At 42.2% G+C, this 26,430-nt stretch overlaps 1 protein-coding gene across 2 annotated transcripts in view; it reads right to left on the bottom strand.

The window, feature by feature from the left end:
• The window catches only part of LOC126365809 (retinol-binding protein pinta-like), a 166,149-nt gene that overhangs the window by 19,588 nt on the left and 120,131 nt on the right, over nt 1–26,430 (bottom strand). Inside the window, exon 5 of one of the 2 annotated variants that reach the window (XM_050008396.1) lies at nt 9,770–9,880. The exons of the other annotated variant lie outside the window; for it this stretch is intronic. Coding sequence (XP_049864353.1) covers nt 9,770–9,880 — 111 coding nt within the window. The remainder of the gene's footprint in view (nt 1–9,769; nt 9,881–26,430) is intronic. 2 annotated transcript variants of the gene reach the window in all.

Raw genomic sequence — 26,430 nt, forward strand, 5'->3', positions numbered from 1 at the left:
TTGATTATCTGTAAATCAGATGTTCGGAGCTTTACCCAGTACTTACAGGCCACAAATTCACAAGGAGTCACTAATGATGTGCTTTATTTAGTAACATAAAAACACGTAATTCTGTATGCTACTTCAGGTCGTCTTATCTACATCTACGTGGATAGTGCCTGGCAGAGGGTTCAATGAACCACCCTCATGCTGTGTCTCTACTGTTCCACTCTCGAACGGCACGCTGGAAAAACGTACACTTAAATTTTTCTGTGCAGGCCCTGATTTCTCCTATTTTATCGTGATGATTATTTCTCCCTATGTAAGTGGCGCCAACAGAATGTTTTCGCAATCGGAGGAGAAAACTGGTCATTGAAATTTCATGAGAAGTTCCTATCGCAACGAAAATCGCTTTTGTTTTAATGATTGCCACTCCAATTCACGTATCATGTCTGTGACACTATCTCCCCTATTTCACGATAATACAAAACGAGCTGAGCTTCTTTGTACTTTTGCGATGTCATCCGTCAGTCCCATCTGATGCGGATTCCACACCGCACAGCAATACTCCAGAATAGGACGGACAAGCGTAGTGTAAGCAGTCTCTTTGGGAGACCTGTTGCACCTTATAAGTGTTTTGCCAACGAATCGCAGTCTTTGGTTTTCACTACCCACATTATTATCTATGTGATCGTTCCAGTTCAGGTTATTTGTAATTGAAATCCCTAAGTATTTAGTTGAGGTCGGCCAGTCTCTATGTCCCTGCCAACGCCCTCCTACCTGCAGTAGCAACAACACGAGCCATGCTTCAAATGTTATATTTCATTTTAACAGCAAATCCTTCCTTTCCTATCTCTCCGTTATTTTCTTCTAAATTACTAACGTTCTCTATAACTAATTGTTGTGTACATAGTTCCGCGTAGTCAGCGCGTACACGTTTTTCCCACTAGAGCGCGCCCCGCTAAGCACAACAGCGCAGGCGCAGCTCTCTTCTGTCTCCGCACTACGAGATGGCGCTGTCTTAGAGACGGACCAAATTCTGCTTCCGTATTAATATGTAACGCAGCCAATGAGATTGCTGCTAACGTAGGACCTTTTCTCTTCGCCGCTCACACTCGTGCAGTGATACCTGAACCTGCAAGGTATTATAACGAGTGTGCAGACGTCCGAGTAGTCAGGCTGCATTATGTCTGTACGAGTCTGCATTTGTCTGCACCACTCTGCATTAGTCTGTATTTGTCTGTACCATTCTATAGTCAACTTTTAATATTCGCTTAATAAGATTACAATATTCCTGTACATAGCCATGAAGAAAATTGTATAGACACTTTGTCAAGTATCAGAGATATGTGAGAATAAGATTAACATATCAAGAGCAAAGGAACTTCAGATTGTCAATTGTAAATAGCATCCAGAATCAAGTTAAGGAATTTTATGCTTGTTATTATTTTAATAAATGTGTGTGAAAATTAATCAAGTTCTGTTTAAAGTTGGTCACCGCCAATCTGCTACTCTAAGCATGCAAGTGGCATTTCTATCATCTGACCTAACGGCAGAAGATAAACACGCCACGATAAGACCATGAGACGTACTGCTGACACTTGCCTACTTCGTTAGAGCGACAGCTCAAATAATCTGATGGTGTGTGTACCGAAGGTCTTACAGCACGCACACAACACTAATTTTTATTACTCTTGTTTTTATTCCTCACAACAAATTTTGCTCTTAAAATGGATAATGTACTCTTATATGTAAAATTAACAAATGTTCCACCAACTGCGACATAATGGTGTATACAAACAGTGATCCAATACTGTCAAATGCTTTTTTATTCCAGTCTCTGATCACAATATCTATTCTTTAGAAGATAACCGGTTTCAGTCCGTAATGACCATCCTGAGAGCTTTTTTTTGGACATGGTGTAAAAAAGACCTGATGACGGTCATTATGGACTGAAACCCGTCATCCTCTAAAGAATTGATATTGTGATCAGAGACTGGAACAAACAAGCATATAAAATGTTCAACTCACTTTTCAAAATATCACTCAGCAGGTCTCTAAATATGTAATATGTAATAAATGAAAAGAAATGATAACGGAGCGCAGTGGAGCCGCAAGCAGCGTGGAAACAGCCGTAGTGCACTTGTCTGCGCGTGGCGTGGTAGGCTGTAAGGCGGACTCCATCAAGCAGGAGTAGCAGATGGTGTCTTACTGCCGGCTTCCAGATGAAGACGGCAGCTCACAGGAAGGCAGGCAATCCGGTGGAGTGTATGATTACGGCGAGACGGGGCAAAGCATGTAGTCATAAAGTGACATGGCCTTTGGCGTGCCATATCTGCTACTGGGTAACCACAAGCTGATTAGATTACTGGGAGTCAGTGTGTGCTGGGAAAGTGAGATTGGCTTTCTTCAGTTTGTGTTCTAAGGAAGCATGATGATGTGGCAACACTGTCTTTAACTGTATTTACTCACCAGGGCGTGGTGTCGAAAAGTGAACCATTTTGAAATAATGTACTCTTCTCGGTTTTGCCGTCGTATCATATTGTGCAAATCGCACAATATTTCACAGATACTATTGTTCGACATCTTCACGTGGCGATGGGTGTTCTTGACGCTGCTGCAAGGTGCGATTGATGATACGTGGGCCACGGCAAGGAATTTCTCAGGCCAGCAGCAGTCAACAGGCCCACAAACAAACCACAATCACACTGTGTTCTGGTGTAGTGAAAAGCGTTTTACTACGTTATTTGTGGAAAATATTTTTTATAGCTACGTATGCATCACAACATCTCAGCATGATGCGGAGATAGGAAGTGCTTGCCACACGAAAACGTGACAAGCTACCTGTAACAATTAACACGAATGTGGTCCAGAAAATTCATGCTCACCAAATGTAAAGAATAAATAAAACCGAAAACCCACTGATGATGGCACAGTGGTGTCGAAACGTGTTTGGGTACTGAGAAGAACTGTGTTTTGCGTAACTGTCCGACTTCAAATCCGAAATTTTTTTCACGGCAAACACTGAAAACAGAAGGAGCTGAAAATCAAAAGATGGATAATACGCCCTCAGTAGGAGGAAAGCGACGCTCATAGTTCCATCTGCCGGCAGCCGTAGGAAGACCTTTAGCGCTCGCGCTGTGGGTAATGAGTGTGCTGCCAGACGCTCCTGTGGTTAAAAGCTGAATTAAATCTCAGCAGTGCACTGCGTCGAGTCATGAATCGACAGTTCTCCTTTCTTCTGTTTTGATTTAAAGGCAGCCAGTGCTGGATTCCAGGCGGCAATGACTTGAAAACCTTTATTTCTCTTGACAAGAGCGTCAGCCGTAATTTTTTTTCAGTATTCTGACTGGCTTGATGTGGCCCACCACTAATTCCTTTCCTGTGCTAACCTCTTCATCTCAGAGTCCAATTGCGACCTACTTCCTCAGTTATATACTGGATGTACTCCAATCTCTCTCGTCTTCTACAGTTTTTGCCCTTTGCAGCTCCTTCTGGTACCATGGAAGTCATTCCCCGATGTCTTAAAAGATGTCATATCAGTATGCCCCTTTTCCTTATAAGTTTTTCCACTCATTCCGTTCCTCTCCGATTATGTTTGGAATCTCCTCATTCCTTACCTTATCAGTCCACCTAATTTTCAACACTCGTCTATAGCACCACATCTCAAATACTTCGTTTCTCTTTTGTTCCGGTCTTTCCACAGTCCATATTTCACTACCATACAATGCTGTTCTCCAGACGTACATTCTCAGAAACGTCTGCCTCAAATTAAGACCTATGTTTGATACTAGTAGCCTTCTCTTGGTCACGGATGCCCTATTTGCCGCTGCCAGTCTGCTTTTGATGTCCTCCTTGCTCCGTCCGTCATTGGTTATTTTACAGCCTATTTAGCAGAATTCCTTAACTTCATCTACTTCGTGACCATCAATCCTGATATTAAGTGTCTCGCTGTTCTCATTTCTGCCATTTCTCATTACTTTCGTCTTTCTTCGAATTACTCTCAGTCCATATTCCGTACTAATTAGATTGTTCATTCTATTCACCAGATCATGTAAGTCTTCTTCACTTTCACTCAGTCGCTCGGAGTGGCCGCACAGTTAGTGGCGCAGTGTCACGAATTGCGTGTTCCCTCCCGTCGGAGGTTGGAGTCCTCCTGCGGGCGTGGGTATGTGTGTTGTCCATAGCGTTAGTTAGTTTAAGTAGTGTGTAAGTCTAGGGGCCGATGACCTCTGCAGTTTGGTTCCTTAGGAATTCACACACATATGAACATTTGAACTTTCACTCAGGATAGTAACGTGATTAGTGAATGGTAACATTGATATCCTTTCACCTTGAATTTTAATTCTACTCCTGGACCTTTCTGTTATTTCCGTCATTGCTACTTCGATGCACAGATATAACAGTAGGGGCGAAAGACTGCATCCCTGTCTTACACCATTTTTTATCCGCGCACATCGTTCTTGGTCGTACACTCTTATTATTCCATCTTGGCTTTTGTACATATTGTATTTTACCCGTCTCTTCCTATAGCCCATTCCTAATATTCTCAGAATTTCGAACTTCGTGCGCCATTTTATATTGTCGAGTGCTGTTTCCAGACCGACAAATCCTATGAACGTGTCTTGAATTTTCTTTAGTCTTGCTTCTATTACCAATCGCTACGTCAAAATTGCCTCTCTCGTGACTTTCATTTTCTAAAGCCAAACTGATTTTCATCTCTCAATCCTCAATTTTCTTTTCCATTCTTCTATATATTATTCCTGTCAGCAACTTGAATGCATGAGCTGTTAAGCTGATTGTGCTTGTGAGCTCTTGCAGTCTTGGGAATTGCGTGGAAGAAATTTTTTGCGAAAGTCAGATGCGTCGCCAGTTTCATACATTCCACACACCAACATGAATAGTCGTTTTGTATGACATCCTTATAAACGCAGTTGCAGGAAGTGAGTTAGATAATGGTAAGGGTAAAACGTCGATATTTTCGTAACACACGCGATGTCTCGTGTCCAGCTGATTTATCAGTCTGGCCCTGGTGGTATAACGATGGTGTTCAACACAAATTTTCTGTTGGTTTCGGAATGTCTGCTCAATGTATGATAGTCACATGAAGCCAGGTCAGGACTGTAAGGCGGGTGTTTCTGTGTTGTCCATCCAACTTTTATGATCGCTTCCATGGTTTTTTGACTGACATGTGGCAGAGCATTGTCGTGCAACAGCAAAACATCCTGCTTTTGCCGATGTGGTCGAACACGACTCAGTCGAGCTTCAAGTTTCTTCAGTGTCGTTACATATGCATCAGAATTTATGGTGGTTCCACTTGGCATGATGTCCACAAGCAAGAGTCCTGCGGAATCTAATAACACCGTAGCCATAAGTTTTTCAGCTGAAGGTATGGTTTTAAATTTTTTTGTTGGGTGAATTTGCATGATGCCACTCCACTGATTGCCTCTTCGTCTTTGGTGAAAAATGATAGAGCCGTGTTTCATCATCTGTCACAGTTCTTCCAAGAAATTCATTTCCACCATTCTCTTACTGTTCCAAAAGTTCGCTGCATACCGCTATTCTTGTTCCTTTGTGAGCCACTGTCAACATCGTGGGAACTCACCTGGCACAAACCTTTTTTAACGCCAATACCTTCAGTATTCTGCAAACACTTCCTTCCCCTATCCGAACATAGCGTGACAAATCGTTCACTTTGATGCGTCTGTCAGCAGTCACCAGTTCATTAATTCTCTGGACATTGTCTGGAGTGTGTGACGTACGAGGCCTGCCGCTGCGAGGACAATCCTCAATATTGCCTTGTCCGGTTTCATCACGTAACCTGCTCGCCCATCGACTAAGTGTACTGCAATCGACAGCAGCATCTCCATACACCTTTTTCAAACTTTTTTGGATGTTTCCCACTGTCTCGTTTTCACAGCACAGGAATGCTATGACAGCACGTTGCTTCTGGCGAACATCAAGTGTAGCAGCCATCTTGAAGACATGCTGTGACGGCGCCACTCACGGGAACAGGTTGATCTAAGCTCGAAAACATGCGGGAAGGGTGTATCTACACACTGTAAACTTTCACACATGCAGAATGAAAACTTGTTTTTACAAATATTGCATTTATTTTGGAGTGGCCCTCGTACATTGGGAAGACATGACAATCCATGAAAGAACTAGAACACCGGTGGCATACAAGCTAGAGCCAGGCTGATAAATCAACGGTAGCGAAACATTGCCTGGACACGGGACATGGCGTGCGTTACGAAAAGGCTGAAGTTTCATCCTCAGCGTTATTTTCCTGGGTATGTGTTTTTAAGGAGGTTATGTATGTCCTGCGACGGACACTGTTATCAACAACCAAATAGGTTTTCAGTTAAGTACCGCCAAGAATCCAACACTGGCTGCCATTAAATCAAAACAGAAGAAAGAAGTACTGTCGATTCATGATACGACGAGCGCAATGCTGAGAATCAATTCACATTTTCACCACAGGAGCGTCTGGCAGCTAAGTCATCGGTCACAGCTCAAGCCGAAAGCACTTTCTACTGCTTCCGGCAGGGGGCACTAATAACACAGCTTTCCTGCTCCGGCGAGCGTCCTCCTGTGCATTCGTATTGCCTACAGCTGACCTAATAAAATTGGAGCCCTTGATTAGTCGCGCCTTGTAGCAGCGACAACATCAGCTACCACCTCCTGAAGATATCGATCAGTTGTACCGCCTAAATACTGTGGAATTTGCACAATATTATTAGGTGGCAAACTCGAGAAGAGTATTTCCAACAGATTCGCTGGTAAAGGCTGAAAGGTTACGTGTACCGTTTCGACTGCGAATTTGAAAGAACAGCGTGGCCAGTGTATGATAGTCGTTTGTTATCGGTAGGTCTGTATTTTGATTGTGGATGGAATATGTGCAGTCTTTAGACGTCACTGTCCACGACAACCGAAAAGCCTAACGACTAAAGTTACGCAGGCGCCACCGCAACGGGATGCCACTCACAGCGGGAGCGGCATTAGACCAAGGGCCCCCTGGAGCCACAAATGGTGGCTGCGATAGGCTGCCTGGCAGGACGTGGAGCGTCGCAGAAGACCTCACATCTGAGCGAACTTGCAAAACCTGTTGACCAAACCGGCAGGACGGATTTCACGGTACATCCGGGTAGCCTTGTACAATCGGCGGTCGATAGCAAGAATGACCAGGCCTAGCAGTGGAGTTGGGGCACGCCCGACTCTCTTTGGTATATATCTGCCCGTCCTGTGGCTTTCTGAAAGGCACAGCTTCGGGAAGCGTCTCGAGCTGTATGAGTCTATCGTACAGTGCTGCCATAAAAACATTAACAACAGCTTCCTGTTTCCAGAATGAGATTTTCACTGTGCAGCGGAGTGTGCGCTGATATGAAACTTCCTGGTACATTAAAACTGTTTGCCGGACCGCGACTCCAACTCGGGACCTTTGCCTTTCGCGGGCAAGTGCTCTCCCAACTGAGCTACCCAAGTACGACTCACGCCCTGTCCTCACAGCTTTAATTCTGCCAGTACCTCGCCTCCTACCTTCCAAACTTAACAGAAGCTCTCCTGCGAACCTAGCACAACTAGCACTCCTGAAAGAAAGGATATTGCGGGGACATGGCTGTGAGGACAGGACGTGAGCTGTGCTTGGGTAGCTCAGTTGCTAGAGTACTTGCCGCGGAAGTCAAAGGTCCCGAGTTCGAGCCTCGGTCAGCCACACAGTTTAATCTGTCAGGCAGTTTCATATCAGTGCACTCTCCGCTGCACAGTGAAAATCTCATTCTGGAAACATCCCCCAGGCTGTGGCTAAACCATGTCTCCGCAAAATCCTTTCTTTCAGGAGTGCTAGTTCTGCAAGGTTCGCAGGAGAGCTTCTGTTAAGTTTGGAAGGTAGGAGACGAGGAACTGGCAGAAGTAAAGCTGTGAGGACGGGGCGTGAGCCGTGCTTGGGTAGCTCAGTTGGTAGAACACTTGCCCGCGAAAGGCAAAGGTCCCGAGTTCGAGAGTCGGTGCGACACACAGTTTTAATCTGTCAGGAAATTTCAGCTTTCTGTTCTTAATAATCTCCCCAATATGACCGCCACTGTCGTCATAGGAAAGGGCAGATTAACCTCTGTACGGTCTATTCAGTGATAGAGCGTTTAATAATTATTGCACGCATTATCAGTCCTAATACACAGCACAATTGTCCGCCCCCGGTAGCTGAGTGGACAGCGCGACGAGTTGTCAATCCTAAGGCCCCGGGTTCGATTCCCGACTGGGTTGGAGATTTTCTCCGCTCAGGGACTGGGTGTTGTGTTGTCCTAATCATCACCATTTCATCCCAATCAACACACAAGTCGCCGAAGTGGCGTCAGGTCGAAAGACTTGCACACGGCGAACGGTCTACTTGACGGTAGGCCCTAGTCACACGCAATTTACATTTACAGCAGAATTACACCTGTTTCTGAATACAACATGTTAGTTATTCAGTGCAGTTTTAATGCAGTACTCAGTGAACCCAGTTTGTTACTGTACCCTTTACCATCTCATGTCGGCACTTATAACTCACACAAACCCTTGGAATATTTTCTTTTAGCGATCTTTTATTATTTCTCTGGTTTCTTTTACAAAAATTTTGTAAAAACCTGGCTTTCTCTTGTCAGTGTGGTTTCCATTAATTAGCTTTGAATCCTGGACTTAGGGAATAATGAGAAGTGTTCTTAAAAATTAAAACATTTCCTCAATTTAATGTGATTTCAAATTATATTTTTGAAGCCCGACAATACTGCCGGTCGACTGTAATTGTGTTATCTGTCAGACTGTGTACACCATTATTTGGAGCAAGCTTTCATTTAGGGTTCTAATCGTTATGGAAAGCTTCAGTGTTTCTTGTCTAGTCGGCTATATTCTTTGAATACCTTTCTGTTATGCTTCTATTGGTGATCATCACTCTGTAATTTTATTTACATGGGTGTCCATGGTTAGCCATGTGGTCTGTAGCCTGTTTTTGAATTCTAGCCTAACTATGAGGCTGTTTCTATTTTGCAACACAGCTCTCCTTCAATCTTTGACATTATTGTAAAGTTTTATTTGTGATATGAAAATAAATGGAAGTTTTACTAATTATGACCAGTCACAGCTCAACCCAGTCCAACCACACCCTATTACGTCATAGTATAGTAATTTAGCTACCAAGTGGTTATCTTTTCTTGTCGGGGTTTGTCTAGGATATGATCGAGGTTGGTAATAGAGGCCTGCAGTTAATTGTAGAGCTCTTTGTCCTGTGTTACCTTGATTCCCCCTTTTTCTTCACGACTCTAATCATCATTTTCTTTCCCAATGACCTTTTGTTAAGTTAGTCGTGAGCAGAACCAATTTTCATTTTATATCGCTGACTTTTGTAAAGCCTTTGCAGGCTGAAACAATTTTATATTTTTATCTACATGATTCACACAATTTATTTTAGAGCACGTCCTGCTGTATATTATTCTTGCCCAATTTTGAGATAGTTTATTGTATTACTGTTGGTGCTAAATACAGTTTCGAATTTTTGTGTTACTACATTACTCAAGTGTTTATACAGTGGTTGAGCATAGAGATTTTGGTATTCATACGTGCTCCAGTGTTGTAATTTATTATCTAATGAAGCATATATTAATTACAAGCCCACACCTGCACAACCTCCAACCAGACATTACTCACATCCAAATCCTGCAGCACAAAATTTAGATATGAGAAATATGCAAATGATTGTTTTACATTAGCTGTTATCTTTTGATCTGCATTCATTACTACAATGCATCACACTTACTCTCGAGTGTAATTTCTCTGATGTGGCCGACTTCACTAGTTTCACGATGGCGTCAATTGTCTTAGGAGAGTTCACGAAATGAACGCCCTTTATTCTCCGGCAGTATGCTGTCTGCAAAAATAATAATGAAAAAAAGGTGTCAGTATTTGGTCAAGTGGACTTTATTTACATTCTAGACAAAAGGTGAATGCCTCTCTCATCAGTAGGATCATCACTACATATTGCAGAAGAGTACCTCAGGGTTGCATGTGCATGTAAAAGCTGTGTAGTCCGCTGCATAAGTTAATATGCCTCCCAAATTTTCGTAATCAGCTAAGTAGAAGATGTAGTAGAAAAGGGATGAATCTTTTTCAAATAACATTACTGAGGCCTGTAGACCTGTTTGCAGAAAACACACCTATAACTTTCAATGCAGAAAAAACGCACTCCAAGCAGCCTAGTTGTAGATGGCGCAAATGCAAGCCCAGTCTCAGCAGATGGTGCACTCTGACGGTGGGAAGGCTTCATCCACAGCCAACCAATTCATCTTAAGATTGTTGGGCCGCTTATGCACAACCTAAACTGAAAGGCTAAGATATTTTGGTTCAAGTAACACCTCCCCTTTTTTTTTTGTAAACACTACACCTAAGATTCGTGATGTGAAGTCAATTCAGAATTGACGGTATGTAGTTGAAAATATACTTCTAGGAAAACATATGTTTCCCTAGAAATCAAGATAAAAATTTGGTTACTGGTTTTTTAAATGAACTTTAAGCCTGAGGGGCGTCACAAAGATGGCACAGTGCTCCCCAGATTAACGGATGAGGATCTTATGACCACTAAATGATGCATAGGTCACAATTACTTTTATTTATTCTGATAAAGTTTTTGACAAAACAGATGAAAATCTGTGGAAAAAGTAACATAATAGGGGCTTCGCACATCTGACAGATGCTGGAAGGGAGAGGTACCAATAATCGCTCAACTAAATTAATTGTAATCACAAATGCCCAGAGGCTCTTGTCACCTTGACTGGTACCAGATTGTACTCAAGCAGAGAATACGTCACACCTGCGGATGGAGTTGAAAGTATACCCTTCATTAATTTTAAATCCAGGCTCAAGTGATCAAAAAGTTATAAAATGACTTTTAGTTTCACTACACATCGTTTCGTAGTTGCAGATCGGTCTTAACGTAGTGTTCTAGGTGGAGGCTAAAATGGTTGCAAAGTTCAGTCATTTGAGCCACCAACGACCTCGCCAATGCAGAAATGCAGATTTTCCCGAAGCTTCTCTAAGCCTCCAAGTACATTAGGCGAAATATCGTCAGGCCATTGGTTCAAAAGCACTATGCGACTTAACTTCTGAGGTCATCAGTCGCCTGGAATTTAGAACTAATTAAACCTAACTAACTTAAGGACATCACACACATCCATGCCCGCGGCAGGATTCGAACCTGCGACCGTAGCGGTCGCTCGGCTCCAGACGGGAGCGGTCAGGCCATTGGAAGGATACTGTAGCACTCGACTTTCCTGACGATCCAGATGAACAAGAACAATTTCCAGAAGAAGATGAAGTTGTTGGTGAGATGATTGCCGATCAATAGATTTTACAAGGAAATCTCCGTCGCGGCGTTCTTCATCTCTTATTAAATTCAGATTGACTCTGCTCCATATCTTCTGAGCACCGACTGATGGATATGCTCCTTAGAACGTGATACTCCCCTTCCTCCTGTTGGTTAACCAATAATACACGTCATAACATCTAACAGAGAAGAAAGCCGCTTCACTCTCCCTCTCTCTCTCTCTCTCTCTCTTTCTCTCTCTCTCTCTCTCTCTCTCTCTCTCTCTCTGTCTCTGTCACTCTCTGCGACCAGTGAGGTGGCCTTCGTCATCACAGCAGAACCTTTGTGTCTAAGCTATAGTTTATTTCAGTCAGCCAGCCCTTAAGATTCCTACGTCACATAAAAATGAGATTTTTTTGCATAATAAATGCGTCCATTAGCGTCTCACATTTTCAAAGGCCCAAAACTGTGTGTCCGTCTTTCATTTACAATGTATTTGTCTCTGGTATCCCGTACTTTCCAAAGAAAAATTCAGGTTTCTACATTTGAGCACAATAGTCCCTTCTGCTAAGAAGCGTTCCTTCTTAGTCCATTTCCAGCAAACAGAGGTTTGTGCTGCAAGAGATTTTGTCTCTCACTGTCTACGAAGCTAGACGTCCCAGGACGATGGCCAGTGAGCTATTGGTACATGCACCTCTGGTGTGGTTCTTCTGAAAAATAAGGCTAGCGGCCGACTTTTACTGCCCTGCACCATCCAGAATGTTTCCAACGTTCTCTCCCTTCTACAAGGCATGCAAATAAGAGTCAAGTGTAAACGAAGAGTAATCTTCTAACAATCACTAGTACTGCTGTTTATCGTATTCCTCAGCGTCAATTAACTATTCTGATCCAATGAGTCTTAAAGTTTCGTCGATGTTTCCGGTAAACGGCCGCAACACATAGCTTATGTACCCATAAGGTAAAAACTCTTCAATGGAATGCCGTAGGTTTAATGTCCAAGGCGTCTGGCTGTGGAGCAGAAAACCTCTGATGGATTCCCATTGGCATTCGGCAATTTTTTATTTGTATTTTTTCCGTTTCGAAATTGCTAGGCACACGAGAGTTAATAAAGTGATTAAATCAACATGGAATCATAACAAGAAAGGCAAATAAATTTCTCATTTGACCCTGATTAGTAAATAATCAAAACTTCTATCTACACTGCCTCTTTGACTCACTCTGTTGCATATACTCAATTTCCTTCAAACAACTAGGTGGTTGGCATTTGTCATATAAACATTCAAAGCAAAGACACTTAGAGAGGAAGAATGTTTTCCACAGCAGACCTCATGCTCTTCTTGCGTACCGCAGGAAGTGTGTTCAACGACAGGGCGGCTATGTCGAAAAGTGACACGCTCTCACTTTTGTTCAATAGAAAATAAAAATGACAAAATACTTAGGGTTTTCATTTGACTCCTTCTCATACAATTACGTTTTGTATCAACGTTTTTATTTATCTTCCACAGTTGTTTAAAGTGTCCTCTACTAGGCACATGACAAACATTCAGATGACATTCAAAGTTGTCCCATACTTCTTAAATTGCGTTTCGATTTAATACTGCATTTACTGCTGTTACTAGGCTGTGTCACACGTCATTGTTGAGAGGAGAGAGACTCGTGGGGTCTTTCACAAAACCCCACAAAAATAATCCCATAGTGTCACATGAGGAGACTTAGGGGGGCATTGGTACAACGCGTGGTCTTTGCTCACCGTAAGGAACATCTATCGTTGAGGCAGCTCTGTGTTAAGAATATTACGCTGCCCAATCGTAGGACAATGGCACCTGTTAGAATGGATGTCGCAACAGCCTCCTCGACTGGGTGCATACTAGTCATTAGAAGTGCGAGCGAACACGGAGGCCTCTACCAGCCGCCACGTGAATCGACAACATAAATAGGGCGCAAGCTCAAATTCCATCCATGTTTCTAACTTCATTCCTGTAGTAATGTAATCCGATGAATCACGTAGACACGTCCTATTCTGTGGCGTCAAGATCTGTCAACCAGAATAACGGGATTATTACTATTGTATAACATCACAACAGCCAGCCCCGACAGCTGAGTCAGCATGACGGACTGCCGTCCTATGGGTCCCGGTTCGATTCCCGGCTGGGTCGGAGATTTTCTCCGCTCAGGGACTGGGGTTTGTGTTGTCCCTATCATCATTTCATCCCCAGCCGGCGCGCATGACGCCCAATGTGGCGTCGAATGTAATAAGACCTGCATCAAGGCGGCCCGACCAGACCCGCAAGGGGCTTCCCGGCCAATGACGCCAGACGTTCATTTCCACCACACAACAACAAATTTGGTCACTATTTAATTTCTCAAAATTATGGCCGAACAGACACAGGTGCCTGACTTGCCGCTGACAAAAATCTGCAGTAAACTCTAGCGATCATGCCTCACTGTCATTTGGATTTACGTGGGGCAACAACAATCTCCACCAAACTAGTAATTTTGTCCTGTGTCAACTAGTGTCTATGAGCTTGTGCTTTCCAGCGTTTCCCAGCTTGTGATCTGCAGACTTTTTAAGTGGACAGTATTCCCTCAATGGATTGAATGCTAGGAGGGAGGGCACAAGAGAAGAGGGCCTATCAAAGCATTAGTAATAATGCATTAGTGTTTTGAATAAATTAATCACAGAAATTTAAAGTGAACTATTAAATCATTAATATTTAATAAAATAAGAAAAAAAACTAATTTTACCCACTGGGTTTGTGTTTTTAATATCTGGTTTTTCCTGAAGCCTGACAAACCCATTTCAGGAGTTGGATTTGCATGACAGAAAAAACTTTCTACTTTTTCCCGTGTTATCTCAGTTTGCTTGGGAGAGAATACCAGAGGATCGACATGATCTGTTCTTCCTCTAAATCGTGGACTCATTACTTTCCTATACATCGCTTTACTTTACTCACAGAACCATAGAGACTCAAAGAGTTTTTCTTGAACAGTTAAGTGAGCACATTATGTTCCATTCTATTGTAACGTATAACGGGCATACTACAGCTTCATAATGTATGAACTGACGACATAGAATTTCTGCTAGATGAGACCACAAATAAGATGCGTCAATGGAGGTGATCCTGGGTGTACGTTACGTTTGGGGTAAAAGGGAGGTTCTAATCGCTTTCCTCCTTAATATTGACTGAGGCACCAGAAACAATATTCAGCATCAAAGTTAAAGCAACAGTTAACTGTCAAAAACTGAAAACACATGAAAGCGAATAAACGACATGATACCTCATTTCACAACAGTTTATGCTCACTTGATAGATATGTATTGGTGATAAAAAGCAGTAAGTAGTCATAATCAAGCCTTGAAACATTAAAGCTAAACAAAATGTATAAATCTGACGCCCTAGAAGAACAGTACGGAAACGCAATGTGATTTGTTAAGTTTGATATAAAAAGCTTCCACAGCTAGCTCATACTGATATTATTAAGTGCCGCTCTCCCGCCTTTTTCATTTGATTCCGAAGGGGTCACTGGCATGTCGTCATCTCCGTCCTATGTGTAAAATTGTTCATCTGTTTAGTGTAGTTTTAAAAAAATTTTCGGACATCTTATTTTAAATAAAATTTGAAACTGTTCTTTTCTTGCCATTCTGATTTTAAGGGCTTCCGGCCTGTGCACAATTTTAAGTTTAGATTGTCTCTTGCCATTGTGTTGAAAAGAAGAAAGGAGATCCACTTTAATCACTGGCAGTGTCGCGGGTTGTTCAGCTAGTAGTATATCGCCTTCCCTACTCTTCAGAGGAACATTTTATGTGAAAGTCAAATACTTATTTAAGATGTAAAATATAAATAACGTCTGATACTCGAATACTCCTGCATTTATACCTGCTCTAATTGTGATATCTTTCATAGCTGGTCTAAAAGCGCTAGTTTTGTCCCTTTCACTGTTTAAGTGTGCGTCTGCTGTACATGTTGTAGCGGTCAACTTACGCTTTCTTTGTTGTGCCGACAGAAGGGCCCGAGGTCTAAGACTGCCAGCTTTCTTGCGCACATATCTGAAGTCGAGCTGGTAAGTTGTAATTCTTTATTGTATAACGTCTGTCACCTTCTGTAATCGTTTTAAAATTGACATACATGTGTAAATTGTTTAACGTCTGGTATTTAGAGTTTAATAATTTTTCTTGCAGGTGATTAACACTTTTTTCTTTTTTAAATATAAAACAAAACATCGACCTTTGAACCTTGTTACTAGTTTGGTAAGGAATTTCCTGTTGGTTAATAAATTTTAGGAGGAGGTAGTTAATAACAAATGACATTCAGTGATTCTCCTTAGTCCTTTCTATAGAACGTGGTTGTTTGTGTCCTCTAACTAGGTACACAACAGTGTTGAGACAAAGCGGTTTCGTCTCCAAAGTACCGTTATCCAAGATGGCGGCCATGAGGTCATCACCTGACAACAGTTGATGACGTCATCCAAGATGGCATCTGTGACATCAGATGATAATGCAAGTACTGTTATTCAAGATGGCGGTAAAGTGCCACACCAAGTGCTATGCCGCCCCCCCCCCCTCCCACCCTGTGGGAAGTTCGAATTCCATCAGGACAATGTGCAACCTCTACTAACCTAATAAAATGGCAAGAAAGAAAGATCACTTGGGTTACCTCCATTATCTTAGTCATCTGATGGCCACCTCTTCCTAGGGGTTGGTTCAACATAGGAATTTTGGCTGTAAGGAAACGTCACTTGGGCTATCTCTTCTAACCTAACAAATGGCGGGAAAGAAAGGTCGCTTGGGCTACCTCCACTACCCTGCCACCTCTTCCAAGGGATTGGAGGGAAAAGGACTCGGGGTGTGCTGGACATTTTATTATTTTGCATACACCAGTCTTTATTTAAACAAATAGAGTTGACATCACCATCCAGTGTGTTCGCCACAAGGTTCGGACACCAGCTGATCTAGTACACAGTAGTGCTGCCAGAGGGTGCTCTCATCGGTGACATAATCCAAGATGGCTGTCTTGTGGCGGAGATTAAGGGACTCATGAAAGGAAATTCAAAGGTACATTGTTTATCTATAGAAAAAGTTTGTGATGGCTGGATTTCTCTTGATCATCATTCTCTGCTGTCTGGAAACATGTAGGTCTTGTAAGAAGTAATTACATAGGGCAAACATGTTGCATAACCTAATGTTCCGTACTTTACTCCTGGTTTCTTAACCTAATGTTTCAGCCTTTGTTCGTAATTAACCTATTGTTCTGTTAAGTGGTTTTCATGTCAGCCATATTTCCTTAAACTATTTTACTGCCTTTGATACAAAATAAAGTAATTAGATATAACATGCGTTTGAATTCCATTTCTGGCACATTCTTTATTTTCACCCACCCCCATAAACTTTTTACTGCGTTTTAAATAAAGATTACGCAAATAAACCAAGAATTTTACAACTAACCTGCAGCTCTGCTCCAAGCCACCCACTCATGCACACCCTCTACTTAACTATTGTACTGCTAACCCAACATTGATATAAAAATATACGCACATTAATGAAATCAATATTATTCACGTGTATGGGGTAGCTTTTTGCAATTCGCAGCATTCTATTGGTCGATGAAATCGATGGAATACAGTTTAAACAAAAGCTAATAAAAAACACATCCAGCCACTCAACGCTCGATGACGCCGCTGCCACGTGCAACACTTGCTTTCTTGATGTCTCAGCTTGTATGTACGGAAATTCTTGGCCTAACAGAATCTGCTTACTAAAATAGCGTGGAATAACGCCGAATCCATTTTTCCTATTCGTCCATCTTTCTTGTGGCACCACGCCCACCACGTATTACCCTTCCTCCTCTAAATATTCGCAAATGTTCTCACCGCTATGTAGAGACACCTATACCCCAGTACAAAGGATGTCGTGTGCATGACTCGAGCATTATGATTGACTTATCGAATTTATCCTTCAGCTTACTGATGCAGCAGGTGTGGAAGAACAATCTACATTTTTTTCCTTCTGCAGACGAGACTTTCAGAGGTAAGAAAAAGCTATTTTACACAGATCGCCATACTGTACCAACAGTTAAGCCCTGCATAGTGCCCCTACATATCATCAAATATGGAAAGGCTCTTACTCAATTGCACTGCTCTCCCACTGAGTTCAGGAGCTTGAATATTGGAGTGTGAAACCGACCTCCAACCCAGCAACATATCACTGCATACCATGTCGATGTAGTAAACATACAATTCATATCGTGTGCCAAATAAACTCACACATTTTACATCATTCGTACATGTACTGAGATGACAGAAAGCACTATATATACTACTCACAGCACTAAATATTTTCCCACAGCTGGCTGACACCAGTCATCCACTCCCAACATGCGACCAGAACGCCGTCAGTGGACCAAAGTCACTCTCAGAACTGTTCTCCAACTCGGGCTCGTTTTCCCTCGGCGCAAACGCGTTACTGTTTCTGGTCCGAACCAGCTTCCTTGCTTTCTCGCTTTTCTACACCCATCTCCAGACTCTAGGATTACAAGAACACATGTATCTTCGCATGGTTTGCTAGAATATCACACCATTTTAACTTCTCGATATCAAGCACACAGCAGTATCCTACCGATCGCTTGTGCTACATAATTCCGAAGATATGGACTGGAAATTATTTCCTTACAAATCCAAAATAATAGCTAGGTAGAGCTTGCTGTATTCCATAGAGTAACTAGAAGATTATCCCATCTGCAAAGACATTTAAGTGAGAAATCTCTTCAACTGAAAAATAGATTAAACTGATATTATCTCTCAACAATACCGATGCCGGTGATTAACCGATTCCAAGCCATCCCTCTAATTTTCAAAGTCTAATAACGTGTTTCTCATATCTAGAAAACCAGCAAACTTGTCTTCCACATGTTAGATACACACACCACAATCGATCTTCTCTCAAGTAAATAAAGGCGCGAAATGTGCAGAAGCAGTCAACTGAACAATTTAAAAGACAGGGAATAACGGTTCAGTGCAAATGCACCTACATATTGAATCTTCTCAAATTACAAGCAATCACGACAGCTATCCCATACATACTAAGTAATAGTTCACTATTCGGTCGTCTACAGGACAACATGTTTAATTCATCTATTTTCCTACACTCCAACAGGCCTCTCCTTTCTGCAACTCCTACCTTTAACGGGGAATGTGAATCATCCCCGCCGCACGGTTCATCGGCGCTACAGGCCAAGATCGGACAGGTAGAATCATCATTTTAAGATTTCGGTAAAATATATATTTCATCCCTGTAATTACAACTAAATGTTACAATAGCGGTCCCCATTGAATGATATTTGATAGTGAGTGAAGTATCAGCAGTACACCCTGTTGTCAGCTGTGGCTCTGTAAATAGAAATATCAAAAAATGGTTCAAATGGCTCTGAGCACTATGGGACTCAACTGCTGTGGCCATCAGTCCCCTATAGCTTAGAACTACTTAAACCTAACCAACCTAAGGACATCACACACACCCATGCCCGAAGCAGGTTTCGAACCTGCGACCGTAGAGGCAGCGTAGAAATACTAATACCATTATTATGACATACTCTTCTCTTTGCTATCACTGTACTCGACCTCAAATCCATTGCTTCTTTACAAATATACGTAGTCATCCCCTTTTGGCCGCGTATATCACGCTGCTAATGCATCCCAACAGATCAGTGGAAAAATTGACCTGCAGCAACTTCTGCCTCTCTTTAATGCATCAACACTCTACCATTACAACGTACGTCGTTACAGCTCTACCTCAATCCATCACCCCATCCAATCTCTGTTTTCCTTTGATGCAAATACAGGTACGTTTAGAGGTGTCTGTGAGAAGCAGTGCATCAGAACGTATTAATGTCTGTTTAAAACATGACAAAGACCTTGAAGTCGTGACTGGAAAACAAAATGTTTGTCAGTGTAGAAAGTGTGTCAGACCAGAAAAAAAGTAATTTCCAAACAACGAGACAGGGCCACAGGGGGCGCTTCCTTGCAACTTGCAATACAGTCCACGGGATACAATCATCCTCCTAGAGTTCAGGCCATGGAACTTTAAACTGGTCTGTGTAGTTTATCAATACCTGTATATTTAATAGGATCTTCAAGTGTGCTCGATGCCTACACACATACAGTATTTGTTCTTGACATATGGAAGGAGGGAGGTGTGGTAAAAACCTTATGTAGTTATTTATCTGATGAAGTTAGTTGAGCATTTATAGTTCATACTTTTTCTCTGATGAGTGGTACAGAATAACGAAGACAGCTTCTTGATGATATAGATGTATAATCGATGTGGATCTATAGTACGTGTATGTAGTCTGGAGAAGCACCACAATGCAATAATCAAATCCACATCCTTCCCCCAGTTCCTGTACTGTCTTTTATACTACCTCATGTTCCAGGAGGAGTTTTCGTTTCCGTCGAATGGTCAAAACACAGTTCTGTTGCAGTAACTCAGCTTCGCCTGTTTCTACACAGATTAAAGGAGGTGGTAGACATAGTTTTCTGTGACCCCTAATCAGTTCCGACATACACTCGAGCGATCAGGTGCGCAAAGCTGCTGGGATGTTAGCGTAGAGTCTGATGGGGCATTTGCAGGATGCATAGGAGCTACCTGAAACGAGGCGGGAATTTTACTGTAGCAGACAGGTCCAAGAAAGGTGACTCGTTTCTAGATATGAGAGTTCCAGGAATAAGCTTCACTAGTGGGTCTATAGAAATCATTTCTAGCATATAGCGTAACACTAGAGATAAAGAAAGATAGTGGACACTTCTTACGATCTCAATCATCACACCATCTACTACTGTTTGTGATCCTTCTCAATCAAGCATTGCCTGTAGCTCAGTGGGTATATCAGCAAACCTCTGACATTGCATCGAGACAGAATGTGTTACAAATACTGGAGAAATGTATAGCAGCTGCGGCGTGAAGGAGTTGCCAATACCGGTTTCACACCACGCTCCTTATCCTTGTTGGTTTCAAAATGCGTTAATCTTATTACAAGGTCGCACTCTCGGCGATGTGTTGGTCTGATACTACACACTCCGACGACTGCTGTCTATATTCGATGTCACAGTATTTTTCTGGAAAAACCAATTCATTGAGAGGTAATGCCATACCTTTATTTATAAACCCAGTACAGTTTTTAACATTGATGCTTGTGTTCACCTATAGAATCAAGACCACTTGTGATGGTAGCATACAATAGTTGTTGGGATTGTGTTTTTCCAAGTAAGACGATTAAATCTGTCTTTCTAAGACATGGTGGTAGCACTCGCAAGAAAAACTTATGAGACATGTCCACCCATCACTGTTTTTTGGTCAGTATTATTTCGTATTGCAAGCAACCAATTATTGACAAAGTATTGTAGATAGTAGTAGGCTGTTTATGTTCACCTTGAGCGTCAGCCGCATAAAATATGTGTTTGTGTTCTGACATGTTGAAAACGAAATGACTATGTTATTCATAAGGAAGGTATGGATATGATGTAAAGTACTTTGATAGGAAAGGGAAGGGTGTACCAAGTCATAACAATAGTACTGGTATTTCTATTTCCACGTACACAGGTGTCAACAGGCTGAATTGCGTAACTTTTCTCATTGTGAAATGTTGTTCCACTGAGACCGCGATTTGTAACATTTAGTTGTAAGTACAGGGACAAAATACATATGTGACCGATTTCTTAGGATGATGATTCTACGCGTGCGAGCTTGGCCTGCAGCGCAGGTGAACTGTGTGGGGATGATTCATGTTTACTGTTAACAGTAGGAGGTGTCAGAATGGTGAGGACTGTTGGAGTAAAAGTCTTTGCAGGCAGGATAAGTCTCTGGTTAATCTATGGTTTACAGCACGCTCCACCTACCTAAAGTTTAGTGTTTGTAGATAAATAATTTCCAGTCTATATCTTCGGAATTATGTTGCACAAGCAATCGGTAGGGTAATTTTGTGTGCTTGATATTGAGAAGTACCGCGAAAATGGTGTGATATTCTAGCAAACCATGCAAAAATTCGTGTGTTCTTGTAATCCCAGAGTCTGGAGATGGGTGTAGAAAAACTAGAAAGCAAGGAAGCAGGGTCAGACCAGAAACAGTAACGTGTTTGTGCTGAGGAAAAAAGAACCGAATTAGAGAACAGTTCTGAGAGTCACTATGGTCCACTGAAGGCGTTCTGGTCGCACATTGGGAGTGGCTGACTTGTGTCAGCCATCTGCAGCAAAATATCTAGTGCTGTGAGTAGTATACATAGTGCTGTCTGTCTTCGCGGTGTATGTACGAATGATGTAAAATGGATGACTTCATTTGGCACACGATATGAATTGTATGTTTACTACACCGATATGGTTTACTGTGATATATTGCTGGGTTGGAGATCGGTTTCACTCTCCAATATTCAAACCCCTGAACTCAATAGGAGAGCAGTGTAATTGAGTAAGAGCCTTTCCATATTTTACGATATGAAGGGGCTCTTTGCAGGGTTTAATTGTCGGTGCAATATAGCGATCTGTGAAAATAACTTTTTTTTCCTTTTGAAAGACTTGTCTGCAGGAAGATAGAAAAGGTGGACGGTGCTTCCACACCTGCTGTATCAATAATTTAGAGGGTAATTTCGATAAGAGTAAATCATAATGCTCAATTCATTGACATGATATCCTTTGTGCTGGAATATGGGAATCACTACAGAGCGGTGAGAACGTTTACATATGTTTGAAGCAGGAAGGATAAAACGTGATGGATGCATTCGGAGTTATTCCGCGCTATTTTCGTAAACAGGTTCTGTTAGGGCAAGGATTTCAGTGTATACAAGCTGAGACATCAAGAAAGCGAGTGTTAACTACTTCTGGGACAGTATACAATATCCGAGTGGTCGATTTGTCTCTTATTTTACATAGCCATGTGACATCAGAATAACCTTGTGCACTTTTTATATGGTTAGTCACCATGTGGACGTTTCGCAGCAATGTGTCCATGACGCTTGTGCAGGTATGCAGGGCTGGATGCAGCTTGTATGTTCCTTTAGGATCGCTAGGGAGAAATCACCATGTGCTGTTGTGGAACAGATTTCTATAGCGCAGTCTGTGACATCAGTACCCATAGGTATTGTGTCAGCAATGGTAATCATACATGCTGCCAGGAGGCGGTTCGCATATGGAATCGGTGTGAGGGCACTTTGAAGTACTGTGGCGAAGTGGACAGGGATGTGTGCTATGCTTCACATGATCAGCGGTGGCGTGATGGTGGAGGATGACCTGCTGTGGCATTTGGCATACTGAAAGCAGTCTGGTTGCAGCAGCTCTAACCCACTATCCTGTGGGAGGGTTGCCCATGGATGCAAGACTGATGCTGTGACAGCTGGAGCAAGAGTGGGGTCGGGGCATTGGTGGCGGCGGCGGATGCTGCAGGTGGTGGAAGTGGCATCAGGCGTCGAGTGGTGGGATGTGTTTTTTGTTAACGGTATTTTGTTAAAACTGTATTCCATCGATTTCATTGACCAACAGAAAGCTACGCATTAAAAAAATAAGCTATTGATACATGTGAACATTATCCATTTATTTAATTTGCATAAATGAGATGTTAGCGTTACAGTAGTTAAGAGGAGTGTGTGTGAGTGGTTGACATGGAACGGAGCAGCAGGTTAAGTGCAGAACTCTATGTTAATTTGCATTATCTGTTTGTAAAGCGCAGTACAAAAGTATAAGGGGGTGGGTGACAAATAAGAATGCTTCAGAATGGCATGTTAAATTATAAAAGTGTACCATAAAATGATGGGAGAACATAACTAATTACTTAATTTGGTGTCAAAGGCAGTATAATAGTTTAAGGAAATGGGGCTGACATGGAAAACCACGTAACAGAACAATAGGTTAAGTGCTGACAAAGGCCTAAACATTAGATTTAGATGCCAAGTGTACAGTGCCAATAATTAGGTTATGCAACATGTTTGCTCCATGTAATTACTTCTCATAAGATCTACATGTTTCCAAACAGCAGAGAATTATGAGCAAGAGAAATCCAACACCCAAACATTGATTTTTTTTTGTACACAAACAATACACCCTTGAAAATTCCTGGCAGATTAAAACTGTGTGTCGGACAGAATCTCGAAACCCGGTTTGAGTCTCGGTCCGGCACACAGTTTAAATCTTTGAGGAAGTTTCATATCAGCGTACACTCCGCTGCAGAGTGAAAATCTCATTCTGGAAATATACCCTTGAGTTTCCTTTTACGAGTCCTTTCCTCTCCACCACCAGGCCGCCGTCATGGATTACGTCACGGAAAGTACGACAGTTCCCTCTGGTGGCAGTACTGTGTACTAGACCAGTTGGACCCCAGACCTCATGGTGAAGACACTGTTTCCAGCCATTTTTCCTACCACCATCTTGGATTATGCTAGGCATAAGAGTGTCCTCTGGTGGCATTACTGTGTACTAGGTCAGTGGGTATCCAGTCCTTGTGGTGAACCTACTGGATGGTGGTACTGCCTCTAATTGTTCTAATCAATACTGGTGCATGCAAAATAATAAAGTCTTCTGTCCAGTACTGGCTGAGTCCTTTTCCTGCCAATCCCTAGGAAGAGGTGGCGCTCAGGTGACAGGTTAGTGGAGGTAGCCCAAGCACCCTTTCTTTCCCAACATTTTCTTTGTTTAGTAGAGGTTGCATTGTCCTGATGAAATTTGAACTTTCCATCAGGGGGGGAGGTGGTGTTGCAGGGAGCATGGGTTTTCCCGCCATCTTGGATAATGGTACTTTGGCGCTGAAACCGGTTTGTCCCAATACTCAAACCCTTGTTGCATGTCCCACTATTCATTCTGTAGGTTTTGAATGTTACTGTATTTGTGAAAACGCTTTTCAGCGTGATTCTCGGCTTGTTTAATCCACAATTCCATGATAATGCTAGTATTATTAAATGTGAAAGTAACTTTGACTGTTAAGTTTTTGTGGTTAAACTGCTTAACTGAGCCGGCCGTTGTTACCGAGCGGTTGTAGGTCTTCAGTGTGGAACCCTACGACTGCTATGGTCGCTGGTTCGAATCCCGCCTCAATCATGGATGTGTGTGAAGTCCTTAGGACAATTAGATTTAAGTAGTCATAAGTTCTATGGGGATGATGACCTCAGTTGTTAAGTTCCATAGTGCTCATAGCCATTTGCGTAACTGATTTGGATGAAGTTTCTTATGGTGATTGCTTGAGACCCATAGAGGAACACAGACTGCTTTAGAAAGTTGTATTATCTTTTTGAGTATTCTTCATATTTTTGAATACTGTGTACATGAGTGGGATGTAGATGATGTTTTTTTGGCTGTCAGCGAATTGTAGTGATTATAGATAATTCGGTGACAGTGAGGATCCAATTGAGCCATGGCTTGCTTATGTCATGCCTTGTTTTTTTATCATTGGTTGAGGTACAGTGGTGTCTTATTTCTTCTTCAGTTACCGCCATAACGTTGCTGTCTTCTGTCCGTGAGTGGCAGCGGCAGCGTGTATCGATACTAGTACTGCTCTACTATCTTTGGTGTGGCGGTTATATTTTCCGGGTGTGCTGTTTGTGGCAGTTGGTCCGCTGGGAGAGAGCACCGAGGAAGTCTCCATGGTGCATAGTCAGGCCAGAACCGCTAGCGGCATGCACGCGCAATTGGAGTTGTGGGGCGTTTCTGTCAAGGGTTACGAATTTCGTCGCCCACCGATTCAGGAAACTAACGTTGAGAGTTCACGTAACCTACTATCAAGCCTCAACTGGTCTAACATCTCTTCGTTTGATCCTGGTTGTCTCTTTCTGGGAGATTCCCGTGAGCAACTACGTGTGTGCATTGAAGTCGGCTAGAATTGCAGCCGTCTTCCTGTGTGGTGTTTAACTTAATTTAATTCATTCCTTCATTAATGAAGTGTATCTACAGTATCGTCTGCCTTGTGGCCTTTGACATTCCGGTGACCTACCCTGGCCGAAGACGTAGTTTTTAGTAGTGTATTTTCCTCGTCATGTTGATGCTGTCCAGCACGGCGTGTAGTTCGACAACTCAGTTGTTGTTGGTAGTTTTGGCCGTTTATTCCGACTTGACTGGATTGGGCACCAGTATCCAGAACGTCGTGGGGAGAAGAACTGATCTTGTTGGTTGGTTCGTTGGCTGGCTTTCGGTTGGGCTGCCTTCTGATTAAGTAGTTGTTTGTCTGGCTGGATGTCTCACCTAAACGAACGTTATTGTTACCTTCCCAGGCCGACGCTTGGAGCCTTCTAAGCGCCGCTCCTTGTGTTTGAAGTAGAGATTTCCTTTTTAGTCTAAAGTACTCTCTGTGGCCTTCAGACAAGTTTTAACTTATTAAAATTGCAAGGCTTTTCTTATTAGGCCTTAAGCCCTAAAAAAAAATGTTTCTTGTTTGGTGTGTCGCCTTCAGCCGAGTTTCAGCCTTTCAAAATTAAAACTGAAAATTCCTTGTGCCTAGCCTTAAGCCGAACATTGGTTTCAAGTTGGTATGTGGCCTTCAGCCGAGTTTTCAGCCTTTTCAAATGAAAAGTTGAAAAATTTGGTGTAGGCCTTAAGCTGTAAGTAATATTTTCGACTTTTTATGTCGCCTTCAGCCGAGTTTTCCCGCCTAAATGAAAAATTTCTTTGTCTGGGCTTTACTCCGTGAGATTGTTTGGGTTTCCTTCAGAAGAGAGTATTGTGAAGCCTTTAGCCTATTTCAGTTGAAATTTAGAAGCTCTTCCCTTTAAGCCTTAAACCGTAAATGGTTTTCTGCATGGTGTGTGGCCTTCAGCCGAGTTTTAATCTCTCTTAAATTAAATATTCAATATCCTTGTCTTGCCCTTAAGTCATAAGATAGTTATTCTTTAGTATGAGCCCTTCAGCCGAGTTTCACACGAAATATTTAAGAAAAGGCCTTCAGTCTTTTCAAATTGAAAGCTCTTCTTCCAAGGCCTTAAGCCGTTAAATTGTTTTGTTGATATGCGGCCTTCATCCGAGTTTTCAGCCTATTGAAACTGTTCTTGATTAATGTGACGCCTTTAACCGAGTTCTATGTGAGAAATTTAAGCCAAGGCTTTCAGCCTTTTTATATTGAAGATTAATAATTTTTTTTCTAAAGAAGTGAAACCTCCAGA

This window comes from Schistocerca gregaria, chromosome 4 (genome assembly GCF_023897955.1).
Source record: "Schistocerca gregaria isolate iqSchGreg1 chromosome 4, iqSchGreg1.2, whole genome shotgun sequence".
Lineage (NCBI taxonomy): Eukaryota > Metazoa > Arthropoda > Insecta > Orthoptera > Acrididae > Schistocerca > Schistocerca gregaria.